This window comes from Fukomys damarensis, unplaced genomic scaffold (genome assembly GCF_012274545.1).
Source record: "Fukomys damarensis isolate Sample0158 unplaced genomic scaffold, DMR_v1.0_HiC HiC_scaffold_13, whole genome shotgun sequence".
Classification (NCBI taxonomy): Eukaryota; Metazoa; Chordata; class Mammalia; order Rodentia; family Bathyergidae; genus Fukomys; species Fukomys damarensis.
The window spans coordinates 11,400,986-11,415,453 of NW_022900925.1; the positions used below are offsets into that span (position 1 = coordinate 11,400,986).

The window sequence follows — 14,468 nt, forward strand, 5'->3', positions numbered from 1 at the left end:
TTTTTTGAGACAGGGTCTCACTATGTAGTTGAGACTGATCTGGAACTCACTATGTAGCCCAGGCTAGTCTTGAACTCACAGTGATCCTCCTGCCTCAGCCTCCTGAGTGCTGGGATTAAAGGCATGCGCCACCACACCTGGCACAGTGGTCAAAACTACCATTTACCTGAACATGGATGGTTCTTCTTGTCTTTCAACACACTAGAACAAGGCAAGCCTGGCAGATATGGAGGCATTGTCTTTTCTACCAGTAAAACTAGCAATTAAAATCCAAGATCTCAAGTCCCCCTTTCTCATGAACTCATTTCCATACCCTCCTGATGTTTCAATTAAATCATTATCTCCTCTCCCTGATCAGATTTGTAAGCAACTTAAGGACAGTAGTGATATTTTCTTATGATTAGAACTTTCCATGTAAAAAGCTACAAACATCTTCAAAACATTACAATCTAGCCAGGCATGCTAGGGTATACTCCTATAAACCCAGCCCTCAAAGAGGCAGAGGCAGGAGGATTGCTCCAAGTTCAAGGCCAGACCAAACTACGTAGTGAGACCCTGCCTCAAAAAACAAAACAAAATAAAAAAACATTACAATCTAACCAATTATTCTATGTTCCACTGACCCAGAAATCAAAAATAAGTAAAAGAATTAATAGTTTTTAATAGAATTTAACTGCTTTTTCTTATACCCTAAAGTTTTGATGCTGACTCTACTTAATAAAGGATACAGAAAAATCATGTTAAATAAAAAATTGAATCCAACTGGCCCAAAAAATAAGAAATTTGTGATTAATCTCCATATCTGTAGGAAAAACAAAATCAAGAGAAAAATGGATTAAATGAAATACATTACCAGGAAACATTTCTGTATTAAAAGGCATCCTACTTTGCAGAACAGAAAATAGTGCTTTTATACATAAAGTATCAAAATCTATTGAGTCCACAGATACAAGGTAAAACTTCAGGGATCAGAGGCAAATACTCAAGTTCTAGTCTGAACAGTCAACTGTTCAGAGTAAGGCTCTACGAGTCTAATTGGGAGATAAAAAGGATTCACATTCATGTTGGGTACCCTGATACATCCTTTTCTACTGAATCCATCTACACCCACAACCATTCACACTGGTAGAGTTCTTACCATTTTAAAGTGTTAAACACAGTCTACTCTCTCACCATCTTAATAATCCTGTGACACAAAGAAGCAGACACTAGCATTCCCATTTCATGTAACTAGAAGACTCGGATAACTTTAAATAGCTTGCCCAAGGATAAATAGCTTGTAGAGACTCTGATCTCAAATCCAGAACACCTAACTTCAAATACAGATGCAGCATCTTCAAGTCTAACATCAAGCAAAGTCAAATCAAGAGAGAAGCAATACCTGGCTGGAGCTACGGCAAATGCCCCATGAGTGCTGAAGGAAGAGGACTGTGACAAGACGATACAGAGAATAGCTTCATGTATCATAAATTTCTCCAGTATCAGTAGCTATTGAACCTCATCCTACCACATTTCCCCCAAAATAAGATTGAGCCTTATGTTAATTTTTGCTCTAAAAGATGCAATAGGGTTTATTTTCAGGTAATGTCTTGTTTTTTTCATGTACAACCTACATTTATGTACAACAATCTACATTTATTTTTATTCATGTACAAAAGTCTACATTTATTCAAATACAGTCATGTCATCTTCTTTTGGAACACTGTCATAATTCCAAACCCCAAATTCTGGCCAAATTTCTTGCAACTCCATTTCCTGTAGAATCACTGGCCCCAGTTCCTCATGTTCAGCAATGAGTTCTCCTTAAATGAGCACTTCTTGTCCACGTTCCTAGTGCATTAGCAACACAGCTACCATTGACTTTATGAATTCTTCACTCAACTCATGACCTCTTGTAGTCTAGGCTCCACAAAGTTTTCATTAAATCAAGTGTTAACTGAAAACATATGAGACAGGAGTGGCACCAAAATATGACAGTTAAGGATGGTCCACACACAAGTGAAAAACTGTAGGCACTAAAATTCAGAAAAAGGTTATTTAACAGAGCGCATAAAGTATGTCTGTTACAACACATGACATACTGGATTATGAAGACTAATATCAGACCCAACCTTATCTATGAATTATTAAGTGCACATTGTTATTTTTGTGCTGTGTCTGTGCTCTGACTGGTCATTCAACAATAAGTCTTGAGTTCTTCTGTTTACATAGGTGTTTACCTCTTGTCCAAAGGCGCTGCAACAAATAATTATAACTTATATTATCATTTTAAGTATAAATGTCAATATTATTTATATTTAATTATACATTAATATTATTCTATAATTCAATGCATCTGTTGTGTGTTGCAACAAACATACTGACTCTCTTAACGGGGTTATTTTGGGGGTAGGGTTTATATTATGAGCATCCCAAAAAGTCATGCTAGGGCTTATTTTCCAGGTAGGTATTATTTTTGGGGAAATATGATAGTGAGAAGGCAAACAACTGTAAGGAAAGGAGCAAAGACAAGAATGAGGCCACATAAAAGTTGCATCTTGAAAGGCAAGCTGGATTTCAGTGAGTACACAGGAAATGCAATACATTTGAGATAGGGAATACCATGTGTAGCAGCAGAATTACTGCTTTTAGAGTCTCTCTTCCACATACAGTATATATGATCATCCCGGAGTAGCATTTTAATCACTATTTCCCACTGTAGTCTAACAAACCAACATACTATTCTAGATGTTGGTCTCTTAGAGTTGTGTTAGTATGAGCTGATCCCTGGAGAAGGATCAATTTAAAAGCACTACCACAACAGGAGTTTATGAGCTGGACCATAAAAAAAAGTTGGTGGGTGTGCCCAGACGGTAACTGAACAAATCAGGGTCATCCTGTGTGACTCTCCCTGGGCAGCTAGCTGGTCATTCTCCTCTTAAACTACAACGCTAAATCTTTACCAGTGATATCTAGCAAAACTATACAGGAAACTTTAAAAGTACAGATCCTAAATTTCTACCCTTGGTGATTGTGATCTGGTATATGATGAAGAGCTTGGAAATCTCTTAAAAGTTCCCTGATTCTAAAGGGTATCCCAGGCTGCTTTACAATATCAATAAGACTTATAATCAAAAGTTGCCAATGGATTCTTTTTTAACAATAGACACTATATGGCAGAATTTGCTATAAGTAACGAAAACAAGAAGAAATGGGAACAGTAACTATACTTAAATGGAACACTTACTTGAAAGTGTTTAAAAATTAATTCAGGATTGAAGTACAACTGAAAAGGTGTTATCAATTCCAACTGCTGAAATAGAAAAAGAACTCCTTAAAACAAATCAATCAAGAAACAAAATTTTGTCATTTTCAACACAAGATTAGTAGGTGCAGCAATTTTCAGTCACTTTAAGTCTTTTTAGATCAGAGATAAGGCTTGTAGAGAATCCTCTAGAACTGCCCCCGTAATTCTTTGTATCTTCAATACAATTCTTTATATCAATTCTTTGTATATTCATACCTAGCAATATGAAACTTTTATTTTGCAAAACTTGAGGATGGCACGAAGGCAGACACAGGAGGTGTAAAAGCAGTTGCTACCAATCTGCCCACCATGTGGTCAGCACCTGGGACAGCTGGGTGAAGCAACACAACTCAAAATAACTGAGATTCGAGACCCTGCTACCATTAGGGCTGGGTGCCGTCAGCCCGCCCCTTAACATCCCCAGACCCTCTTATTTAATGTTTCTTTTTCGATAATTTCCAGCGTTCTATATCCAATACCCAAGTCTCCTCACTTAGCGGACTTTCTTCCATTAGATACTACGGAAAAACCAGACAATCGCTAAAGATCTCATACAGATTGTTTGGGTGGGCGGCTCCCTCAGCCCTGACCCGCTATAGGTTCTGATTTCATCTCAGCAACTGACCTGATTCCCCACGAAGCAGCCCACCCTTCTTAGGTCACTGGATTAGCATTCTAGGATCTATTCCGAGCCCTAGAGTTAGCCTCCGCCCACCCCTCGGACCAGACCTTCTGAGAGTCCCCCAGGCCCAAATCCCAGTTTTCTACAGAACTAGTCCCATCCATCCCGGAAATTAGAAGGCGGCGCTCTGAAACTGCTCACCACGGCAGCTGTGGTGAGGACGCAAGCAGTGGTGTAGGCGCGGCTGACCGGTGGGATCTGTAAGTACTCCAGCCGTAGGCTCTGGTACGCCATCTTCCTTTCCGCCAGCGTGCCCAAGGGGCGGAGTGGACTCAAAAGCCCCTGCCTTTAACCTGCCCACTGCTGTCCAATCAGCGCCGCGCAATCGGCCGTCCACTCATTGCTAGCGCTCAAAGGACCGCTCATTCACCAATGACCAGTTGCGTCTCCGCGGGGGGCTGGGAGGGGTCTTCTTTCTCCGCCCACTGACGTAGAGGAAAGGAGAGAAAGTACCGGTTCCTTCTGCCAATCCCAGCAGGCCACAGCTAGCTTTCCTTCCTGGCCTCTTTCGGTCACCAATCAACGTACCCACTCCGTTCCGACAGCTAGCCAATCAGGATGGCGATAGCATCCCGCCTTTGCTTAGTTCACGGACGCTCTTAAAGCAGTTGGAGTTTTGAGGACCATCGCCACCGCCCATCTTTGGCTGCTTGCGATTGTGTGAAAGGAGGTGAAGCGTGTGGTCGACTTCATCACTTCTATGGTTGCTACGGTAAATGCCTCGGGGCTGCGTTTTCTCTGAGGAGGAACAAGGGGAGGCGGGACTGGGTTAGGCATCACCGCAGGGGCTCCGGAGTGGCTTCTTGGATTAGCTTCTCCGCTGGGCCGCTGGCGCCGATCTTTAGGTCCCAGCATGCAACGGGGCCGCAGGGCCCGACGGGAGCCCAGAGCTGGCCTGGAGCCCCTCTTGCTCTGCGCGTTCTAGGTCTCAGCGGGTTTAGTCGCGGGTTCTTCGGCGGCTAAACTGTCTAAAATGGCCTGGCCTTTTCCCGCGTTTAATCTCCGGGACTCCCAAGTCTAGCAGAGAAAACAGGACGATGGAACCTGACTAGACAGAGGTCCTGATGGAAATTTAAAAGTAGGAGTGGGTGTGTCCTCAGTTCAGTGTTTTTGAACTATTTGCCCAAGCCTTGCCTCCACCAGGGAAAGGAAACAGCTCCATTTGGTGGGAAAGACTAACTTGATGGTGACGGAGGAGGCTAAGAAGTTCATATTAAACTCGGTTGGTGTACAAGGAAATACTGAAAAATTTTGGAACGAGGGAATGACCATCAAGTCTGGTAATACAAGAAGGAGTCAAAAGGTTGGAGAGAGTGGTTTTTTAAAAAGTAAAAAGTTTAAGGTGAGGTTCGGTGATGCACGCCTATAGGCCCAGTTACTCTGGAGGCTGAGGCAGGAGAGTATCTTGAGTCTTGTAATCCCTAGGCCAGTTTGTTTCTGACCAGGGGAAGCAAGAGAGGACTCGGCAATTGACAGAAATCTAACCTGTTGAGAAAACAGTGCTGGTTTATTGCTTATCGCAGGAAGGGAGAACTCTACCTCAACAAAACGTTGACATAATAGGGAACACAGTCAAGACTGGAATTTTTTTTGAGAATTGGAAATTTGGTTTATAGTGGTTCTTTCAGTGTAGGGTTTGGTTAAAATTGGCTACAAATTGTGAGACAATCCAGAAGTGGTTGAAATTTTGAGGCAAGAGTTTTAGAGTATTGTAGAATACAAGTGTTTATTTTTGTTGAGATAGGATCTTGCTTTGTAGTTCAGGCTGGCCTTGAATTCACTAGGTAGCCCAAGCTGGCCCTGAACTTGAGGCAGTCTTCCTGCCTCAAAACCTCCTGAGTGCTGGGACTACAGGCATGAGCCACCACGCCTGGCCAGATTGTTGATATTTTCAAAATGACAGTGTTTTACAAACAATTTTTTATATACCAATTGGCAAATATTAGAATGTTGAATAGTATCAAGAGTTGGCAAAGATATGAAAAAGAAATTCTCATCTGCTGCAAGAGGGTATAAGCCAACCTAGATATTCTGGAGGATATTTTCACAGTATTTGGTGAAATAGTGTGAGTAAAGTATGGCCCAGCAATTACCTGTGAAAATACCTGGCAAGTCTGTAAGGATACATCATGGAAAGATGCTCATTACATTTATAGTAGTAAGATGCTGGAAGCAAATAAGGTATTTGTCACAAGAATAAATGATGTGAGATATCTATATATCTATATAGATATACATGATAAAATTGATGTTAATGCTTTAGTTGAAACCAGTGAAGTAAACTTGACTATAATAATATGAAATGATCACAAACAAAAATGTAAAGATGGGCCGGGGATTTAGCTCAGTGGTTCCATCGCCTGCTTTGCAAGCACAAGGTCTCGAGTTCGATCCCTGGTACCAAATAAATAAATAAAAATGTAAAGATACATTTATAAAACTATTGTTAAGGATCTAACACCTATCTAAAGAAAAAGTTGAATTGAAAAGATGGATGTTAAAATCAGATTAGGTTCCAAGGATGGAAACGCAAAGTAGAATAATAAGAGAGGACTTACTTAAATGAATCAAAAAGAGAAATACTATCAAGGTCAGTTATGCCCATGTAAGGTACTTAAAAAGAGCAGTGTAATTAATAAGGCTCATGTGATAAAGGCCCTTGTAAGTCATTTTGGAAGGATTTAAACTTGATCCTGGAGGCACAGAGGTGTTGAAATAAAAATCCTGCTAACCAGGGAGTCCTCTGCAAAGAGAAAATAAAGCAGTTTTGTTATTGAATAACATAACTAGATTACAATGGATTGTAGATAATCTGTAAATGAAATAAAAACAAATTCTACCTTCTTATACAGCCATACAGGTACAACAACTCCACTTTAAACTGTTACGTACATAAATTCTCAAGATTGTTAGCATCCTGTCTTATAAGACTTGACTCTTTGCTGCAGTTCTTTCCAGAACCTCATCCTAATTTCACCTGGCATTTTATACTGGTTTATATTAGCTACATTCCTTTAATCTGAAGGAGTAGTAAAACTGTCTTATGGTTAGAGCTAGGACAAAGATGCCAGGTTAAGCTCCCTCAGTGACAGGGATATAGAGTGATAATTTCCTAAATGTTTATAATAGAGAGGAACGACTCCCAGACCCTTTAAAAATCAAGCCTCTTAGTAAGTGGCTTGTTTATCTTCTAATTGGGTTTTTTTTCATAGATGGGTAAATTGAAAGACAAGGGAATGGAGGACATTTAGAATGGGGTATGTAAATGATGGATCACAGGGTCTAAAAGGAATGGAGAAAGATGTGAGAGACAGAGCAAGAAAGGATTAAAAGATTAAGTTCAGTGTGAATGTGTGAATGACAGTTCGAAGAAACACATAGGAGGTTGTGGTTAAAAACAAAAAGTAGGCGCTATTAGGGAGAAAAGTGATAACTATCAAGACCCAGGTGGCACAGAAGATAGAGGTACATGCTACTGAAGCTCCAGAATGTCTAGGGCCATGGTGGCAAACCTATGACACATGCTGTGTTCAGCCATTTATTACCATTGGTTCATCACCATCACCGGTCTAGGGTATCATATAGGTCATCTGTTTAAACTCTAAATCCATCCAGGATAATATCAATTTAGAAGATTGAGCTATATGCTTAAGTCTTCAGTAATGAAAAGTAGAAGAAATGAATGATGGAAGCTAGGGAGAGGGTCTAGATTGGGGAAAGAGCCTCAGAAAGGCAAACTTTTATATCCTTTTGTGAACAAGTAAGGATAGAAATAATATCAGGTATCAAGGAACACAAACTTTTTTATTGGGGCCAGGGATTTAGCTCAGTGGTCCCACCATCAACCTTGCAAGCACAAGGTCCCGAGTTTGATCCCCAGTTACAAACAAACAAACAAACTTTTTATTTGTAATCGTATGATTTGTTTCTTTCCTTGTGATTTTTTTCTATCCAAATGAAAATTTTCTTTTTACATTTGCAGGCTTTTCACAATTGAGAATAGCCAAATAAAGCAAGATGTCTGTGGATCCAATGACCTATGAGGCCCAGTTCTTCGGCTTCACACCACAAACTTGCATGCTTAGGATCTACATTGCATTTCAAGACTACCTGTTTGAAGTGATGCAGGCTGTTGAACAAGTAATTTTGAAGAAGCTGGAGGGCATCCCAGATTGTGACATTAGCCCAGTCCAGATTCGTAAATGCACAGAGAAGTTTCTTTGCTTCATGAAAGGACATTTTGATAACCTTTTTGGCAAAATGGAGCAACTATTTTTGCAGTTGATTTTGCGTATTCCCCCGAACATTTTGCTTCCTGAAGATAAATGTCAGGAGACGAATCCTTATAGTGAGGAAGAATTCCAGCTTCTCCAAAAAGAAATCAAAGAGTTACAGGAGAAGTATAAGACTGAATTATATACTAAGCAAGCCCTTCTTGCAGAATTAGAAGAGCAAAAAGTAGTTGAGGCCAAACTCAAACAGACCTTGACTTTGTTTGATGAGCTTGAAAATGTTGCCAGAGATCATGGGACTAGTGATTTTAGGGAGAGTTTGGTGTCCTTTGTCCAGAACTCCAGAAAACTCCAGAATATTAGAGACAGTGTAGAAAAGGAAAGTAAAAAGCTTAAAATATCTTAATTTCTATATGGTAAAGAGAGTCTGTCAAAAAGATTTTCTTCACTCTTTTTTGGTTTCTATATCTTATTCTTTTTTTCTGTCCATTCTCTTAAAGTATCTGTGTACTACCTTGAACTAGTCTCAGAAACATCTGTTCATTAGAGACTTCCAACAGCTGGGAAGGGATTCTTGATGTAATAATGACTCATTTGGCAGCAAGTTCAAAGAAGTGAAACTATGGCCAAAAATGAAATTGTGCTTAGGTCATGAGTCCTTTTGTGACCTTGATCCTCTTGGCTTATTCTTTTTTTGTTTTGTTTTGTTTTGTTTTTTTGAGGCAGGGTCTCACTATGTAGTTGAGACTGACCTGGAACTCACTGTGTAGCCCAGGCTGGTTTCGAACTCACAGCGATCCTCCTGCCTCAGCCTCCTGAGTGCTGGGATGACAGGCGTGTGCCACCATGCCTGGCTTGGCTTAGTCTTTGGATTAACCAAATATAATAAGTCCTTGATTTATGAACAAGTTCCTTTCTGGGTAACATTTGTAAGTCAAATTTGCTTTTAAGTCTGACAAAGTGAGTCTTACAAGTCTTTGAGATAAATATACAATGTAAAGTATAAATTAAACACAGAAGAATGAGCAACATCTATCTTTTTGCCTCAGTCCATTCCCTCAACTATCTTCACTTTTGTTTCTATGGTTATTGCTTTGTGCTTCCTAGCAGTCCCCTCCACATCACCACTGCTTTTCCTCTTGTTTCTGGACATGCTGGGCTCTGACTGAGCACTGTACTACTGTACACTATCTCACTGTACAGTAGGCACACAGCAGTACAACTGTGACAGTCTAGCAGGCATGTGAGCTACTTCTGCAATTTGTTTCATTTATGAATGTTCATAAAATGAGGTCTGTTATCTGTGAAAGTTTGCAACTTGAATGTTCATACATTGGGGACTTAACTGAAAGTAAAGGGTTAAACAGGCAACTTTTTAAACTAGTCATTACATTGTGGAACAACTAACGTAGAGGGCTTGCTTTTGTCTCTTATATGAGGAAGTTAATAACTGGTTGAAAGAAGAAAGTATCAGAAGAAGTGATCAAAATGGTGTCATAGGTCTGTAATCCCAGCAGTTGGGTGGCTCAGGCAGGATAATTATGGATTCAAGGCCACGCTGGGCTACATAGTGAATTCAGAGCCAATTAGGACTACAAGTTGACCTTGTCTGAAAAACAATTATTTGTTTCTAGAATAAATCTTTTCCACAAGCAAGATCCTAGTGATGTTAAGCAGTTTGCTACCTTGGAGTGCAATAGAAGACCTTGGACAGAAAAGAAGCAGATCCCACTGGAAAAGGAAGCACTGGAGCTGGGGATTTAGCTCAGTGGTTCTGCTACCTGCCTTGCAAGTGCAGGGACCCAAGTCCAATCCCCTGCACCAAAAAGAAAAAAAAAAGAAAAGTATGGGATATACCCAATAATGAAATTTACATTTACTGACTCTTAGGGTTTTTTCTCTTTGTTTTGTAATGGGAATGGAACACACTTTGCACTGAAGCTACAGTGTCTGAACTAATTCTCTTAGTTACCCAGACAGTGCTTGATTTTGCAGTTCTGTCTCAGCCTCCCAGAATACTAGGATTATAGGGCTATGCCACTGTGCCTGGCTTGACTAGATTTTTTTATCAATGTTTTTCATACTAAAGTTAGTTTTGAAGCCAGGTGTGGTAGTGCATGCCTGTAATTCCAGCACTCAGAAGGGAGGCAAGAGCATCACTGGCCTTTTGTGCAGCGATCCTCCTGCTTCAGCCTCCTGAGTGCTGGGATTACAGGCATGTGCCACCATGCCCAGCTCGTAATGCCTTTTGACCAGAGGTGGGCATATAGTCTCAGCCAGGCCAATAAGACTTAAATTTTTAACTTTTGTTTTGTTATGGTGGTACAGAGCATTGTGCATGTTAAGCATTTACCATACCACTGGGCTATACTTCCAGCACCCTGGAACAGAGCAACAAGACATAAAGACCCAAAATGTGGGCATGTTCATTTTTATGGTCAGATGCTTAAAAAGCTATCCATCAGTAGTGAGCAAACAGGGAAAAGGTTGATATTTTGGAGAAGACCTCGTACTGTAAGCTCAACAGTTAGAAGACAATTGAGAACTCAGTATAGGGAAGCAATCACCAGGGAATGTGTGAATGATGAAGGCATATGTGACCACATGTTCTGGGACAAATGATAAGAATTGGTCAGGCCAAACATGATGCTAAAGAATGGTGTGAGAGTAGTAGCAATTTGGTATTAGAAAAAAACAGACCAAAAGAACTCAGTACAACCAGAAGTTACAAAGAAAGTGAGCAGGTACAGAACAAAGTAGTAGGCCAATAGGGAGAGGATGTGGGGAATGGAAAGAAAGTGATTAAGTTTGAGGATGGCAAATGGGGAAAATGTAAGGATAGAGTACAACACTGAAGCGATGAGAATTTGAGAAACGAAGGGGGTCAAATGGGTCTTAATATTAGTTGTTTTTGTGGTGCTGGGGACCCAACCCAGGGCCTTGCATATGGTAGGTAATTGTTCTACCAATAAACGACATCTCCAGCATAGAGCTGGATATTTAGAATGGCAAAGCCAGTTTTAAGTTTGTAGAAGCAACATTATATTAATGGTACATTAACAGTATATTAATAATATAGTTGAAAGAACCAGATAGGTATTTGAATTAGGAGTAGAAAATGGAGATCCAGATTTGGGAGAACAGGAAGGGCTATGATACGGTACAGTAATGTGAGGAATAGGAACTTTGGCTCTGGGAACCAAGAGGAGGATTCTATCAGGAGAGATTAGGCAATGATATTGGGGGATTAAATGATTGTAAGATGAGAGATAAGAAAGGATATATGAATGGAAAATAAGGTGGTCAAATGAAGAACACCAGACACTGGGATACGATGAGAATCCATACTAAGGATTAGTAGAGGATCCAATGGTCAAGATTAAAAAGTGGAAACCTTTGTGGTGCCTTGGAGACATAATTTGCAGTTATTGTAAACTCTGAAGTACAGGCTGATATTGATGAATAGTTGGTGTCTTACACATAGCACTGAAAGTATATAAGGTTGAGATACCAAAGCATTCGGTAATACAGGATTATGGGAAGTAAGAATGGAAACGACAAGGCCCTATTAGAAAACACAAAGGCCTGGGCTAGCTGAACCAGGGAGCAAATTCCAAAGCTTATTTGAGCTGCGCTAAACCAGAAGTGCATAAATGCCACAGAGAAGTAAGTAGTACAGTGGTGGCGGCTCTGCTGTTAGCGGACAATTGAATTAGGCTGGTATGTTTTGAGGAAATACAGTGAAAGATGCCATTAAGGGTTCTCTAGTAGAGGGAGATACTGTGCCTCAAGCTATAAGGGTGAAATCTGTTTTGAAAGGACGGTGATGTTGGGAGGATAATGGGGTAGTGGGTATGATGGCATGCGCCTGTAATCTCAGTACTCGGGGAGACTGAGGCAGGAGGACCACAAGTTTGAGCTCAGCCTGGGCAATTTGGCGATTTAGGGAGGCCTTGTCGAAAAAGGCTGTGGATATAACTCAGTATGAAGCCCGTGAGTCCTCCCAGTACAGGGGTAAAAATATGGAGTAAAATTTGAAGCAGACTGCAAGTCTGACAAAGGTGCATTGTGCAGTTGGGAGTTAAGGTTTAGATCACGAATGACCCCAAAGGCCCATGTGCTCACAGGTGGCGCTTTTGGAAGGTAATTAAGTGATGGGGTTATAGCTGACTTGCTATTAGGAGATGGAGCCTGTTGGGGGAGGTGAGTCATTGGTGGGTGAGCTGAAAGGGTACATTGACCTCCCTGGCCTCTCCCTGCTCCCTGCTCTCTGGCCTCCATGATGTGAGCTATCTTCCTCTGCCCAGGCCCTTCCACCATGCCTTTCTGTCTTGGAGCCAGCTGGCCATGGGTTGTAACTGAGCCAGAATCTCTCCTGTAAGTTGTGGGTGTTGGGTATTTGTCCCAGCAACAGGGAAGTAAGACAGCTGGAAATTAAGGGGTAACTGATAAGAGAATTAAAAGGTACTTAAGGTACCTTCATTAGGGCTAACACAATTACAGACATTTCCATAAGATATATGCAGTATTGAAGCGCCGCATTTGACATTCATGAATAAACAAGGCAGGTGGGCGCTCCTGTTAGTCCTTTTACATCTGAGATGACACCCCCCACGGCACAAACTCTGTTACTGACATTCCTGGGCCTCTTCATATGGATTCTCAAAGCTCCAGAAGGGCTCAGGCCCCAGGTACAACCCTCCCACAAGAAGTCTCATTCTTTGGAGTGTTCCAGCTGGGCCCCGGTCCCTGGAGGTCTGCAGCCGCAGGTTCAACGAGGTCAGGACATGTCCTAGGCACGGCTCTTCTGGTAAGGACAACAAAGGCTAAGGCAAGAAAATGCGCACAGTCTGGGTCAAACTCAAAGACCTGGGGAGCGCAGCACTCAAACGCCTCACCTTGCCCAGCCTCAGAAGAACCCACAGCATGACCAGACCTTACTGCTGCCCGAGCTTGCCAGCTGCGAGCACAGCTGGCTCCTTCTGGGGGCAGTGCAGCGTCACAGGGTTCCAGAGTGCTAACCCTCCCCGCAGGACCCCTTCAGGAAGGTGGGGGGGTCCCTTAAGAAACAGAAGATTGGGCTTGTTCTGCGCTCTCCAAACACGAAATGCTGGGCTCTCAGCTGCGCATGTCCCCACATCGCAAAGTAAGCGTACAGAGACATAACCCTAATTATAAACGAGATTCAATCACACCACAGTTTTCTAGACGTTAGTTCTGTGGCCTCGTCCCTGCACCTGCAGGTGCAAAGAGCACTGTTATTTCGTTTCTGACGGATACAGTAACGGATGGACAGTTAGACAAAGCAAGCAACAACAGAAGAAAATAAACAGCATGGAAAGTTAGAGGAAGGGGATGCAGCGCATCTTCAAAACACATACTGAGCCCTTTTATCCTCCCTCCTCCGTCGGCCCTGCACACACCCCGTCCCGCCCTGGCCACTCAGGCAAGCTGTAAATGGATATAGGTAAAGATACAGGAAGTGATAGAGAAGGCGATGGCCGCGTAGATAAAGATGGAGAGGTGCGGAAAATGGTAGAGATAGCAGCGCTCGTCCAGGGGAGGCGTCTCCTCTTCCGGCGGGGTGCTCGGGTGGCCCTCGGAGGCGGCCCCGCGCGGACTCCCTGTGCCTTTTTGCCAGCGGCCGACCCCGACCTGGGAACGCAGGGCTTTTCCGGGGGAGGCTTGTCAAACAAGTCCTCGGACTTCGCTCCGCGCCCCAGGGCTTGCGTTGCAAGAGTCTGTCAGCCATTGGCCTAGCCTAGCGCGGGTAGATGGGTCTGCTGTGTCTGGGCGGTCAGTCAAGTCTAGGTAGGCTCTGTCCGAGCAGCTACAGACGCAGCCGCGTATTTCTAACCCCCGGGTGGAGGGGTGGCGGAGCCAGCGAGGCCAGGCCTCTGCAGAGAAGTGGCTTTCCCTGAGCTCCGCCTTCCGCCCACAGCCTGTTGCAGAGGTTGAATCTCTCGCTTCCAGAAACCTGGCAGGCTCACAAGTCAGTGAGTAGCTAGGTTTGTCTCCGTGGCAACCAGACTGGCGTCTCGCGGGGAGGATGTGTGAGCCACTAAGTGCTACCTCAAACAGGGCTCACTTAAACGGGGGATCAGCACGCAGGAAGCAGAAATGTGGGCGACAAGGTTCCCAGCTGCGTGCAGTTTCTCAAGACCAAAGAAATGTTTACTGAGAGATCTTTTAAAAAATAATTCTAATACTTGAAAAAACGATCTTGTAGATAACTTGAAATTTAGGAAGTGGTATTCGCAAAACCAGT

The 14,468-nt window shown here is 42.5% G+C and overlaps 3 protein-coding genes across 6 annotated transcripts in view; 1 reads left to right on the forward strand and 2 right to left on the reverse strand.

Moving 5' to 3' along the window:
* Derl2 (derlin 2) overlaps positions 1-4,420 on the reverse strand; it is a 16,078-nt gene extending 11,658 nt beyond the window's left edge. For 2 of the 3 annotated variants that reach the window (XM_010605839.3, XM_010605840.3), the window contains exons 1-3: positions 4,110-4,420; positions 3,227-3,292; positions 729-802 (exon numbers count right to left, since the gene is read on the reverse strand). In XM_010605839.3, coding sequence (XP_010604141.1) covers positions 729-802; positions 3,227-3,292; positions 4,110-4,202 — 233 coding nt within the window. In that variant the 5' untranslated portion in view covers positions 4,203-4,420. The remainder of the gene's footprint in view (positions 1-728; positions 803-3,226; positions 3,293-4,109) is intronic. The other variant, XM_033762833.1, reaches the window with a different exon arrangement.
* A 172-nt stretch (positions 4,421-4,592) lies between these two features.
* On the forward strand, positions 4,593-8,943 carry Mis12 (MIS12 kinetochore complex component). 2 transcript variants are annotated; one of them, XM_010605838.3, is made up of 2 exons: positions 4,593-4,680; positions 7,951-8,943. In XM_010605838.3, exon 2 carries the CDS (start codon positions 7,986-7,988, stop codon positions 8,604-8,606), a length of 621 nt encoding a protein of 206 aa, XP_010604140.1. In that variant the 5' UTR covers positions 4,593-4,680; positions 7,951-7,985; the 3' UTR covers positions 8,607-8,943. The 2 variants fall into 2 exon arrangements, with proteins under 2 accessions (XP_010604140.1, XP_010604139.1); XM_010605837.2 differs by lacking the exon at positions 4,593-4,680 and adding an exon at positions 4,979-5,046.
* Positions 8,944-10,064: 1,121 nt separating this feature from the next.
* LOC104849407 lies at positions 10,065-14,192 on the reverse strand. The gene is given in 3 exon segments (XM_010605834.2): positions 10,065-13,791; positions 13,794-13,910; positions 13,913-14,192. Coding segments are annotated over 3 exon segments (306 nt in total). The 5' UTR covers positions 13,953-14,192; the 3' UTR covers positions 10,065-13,642.
* Between the last annotated feature and the right edge of the window lie 276 nt (positions 14,193-14,468).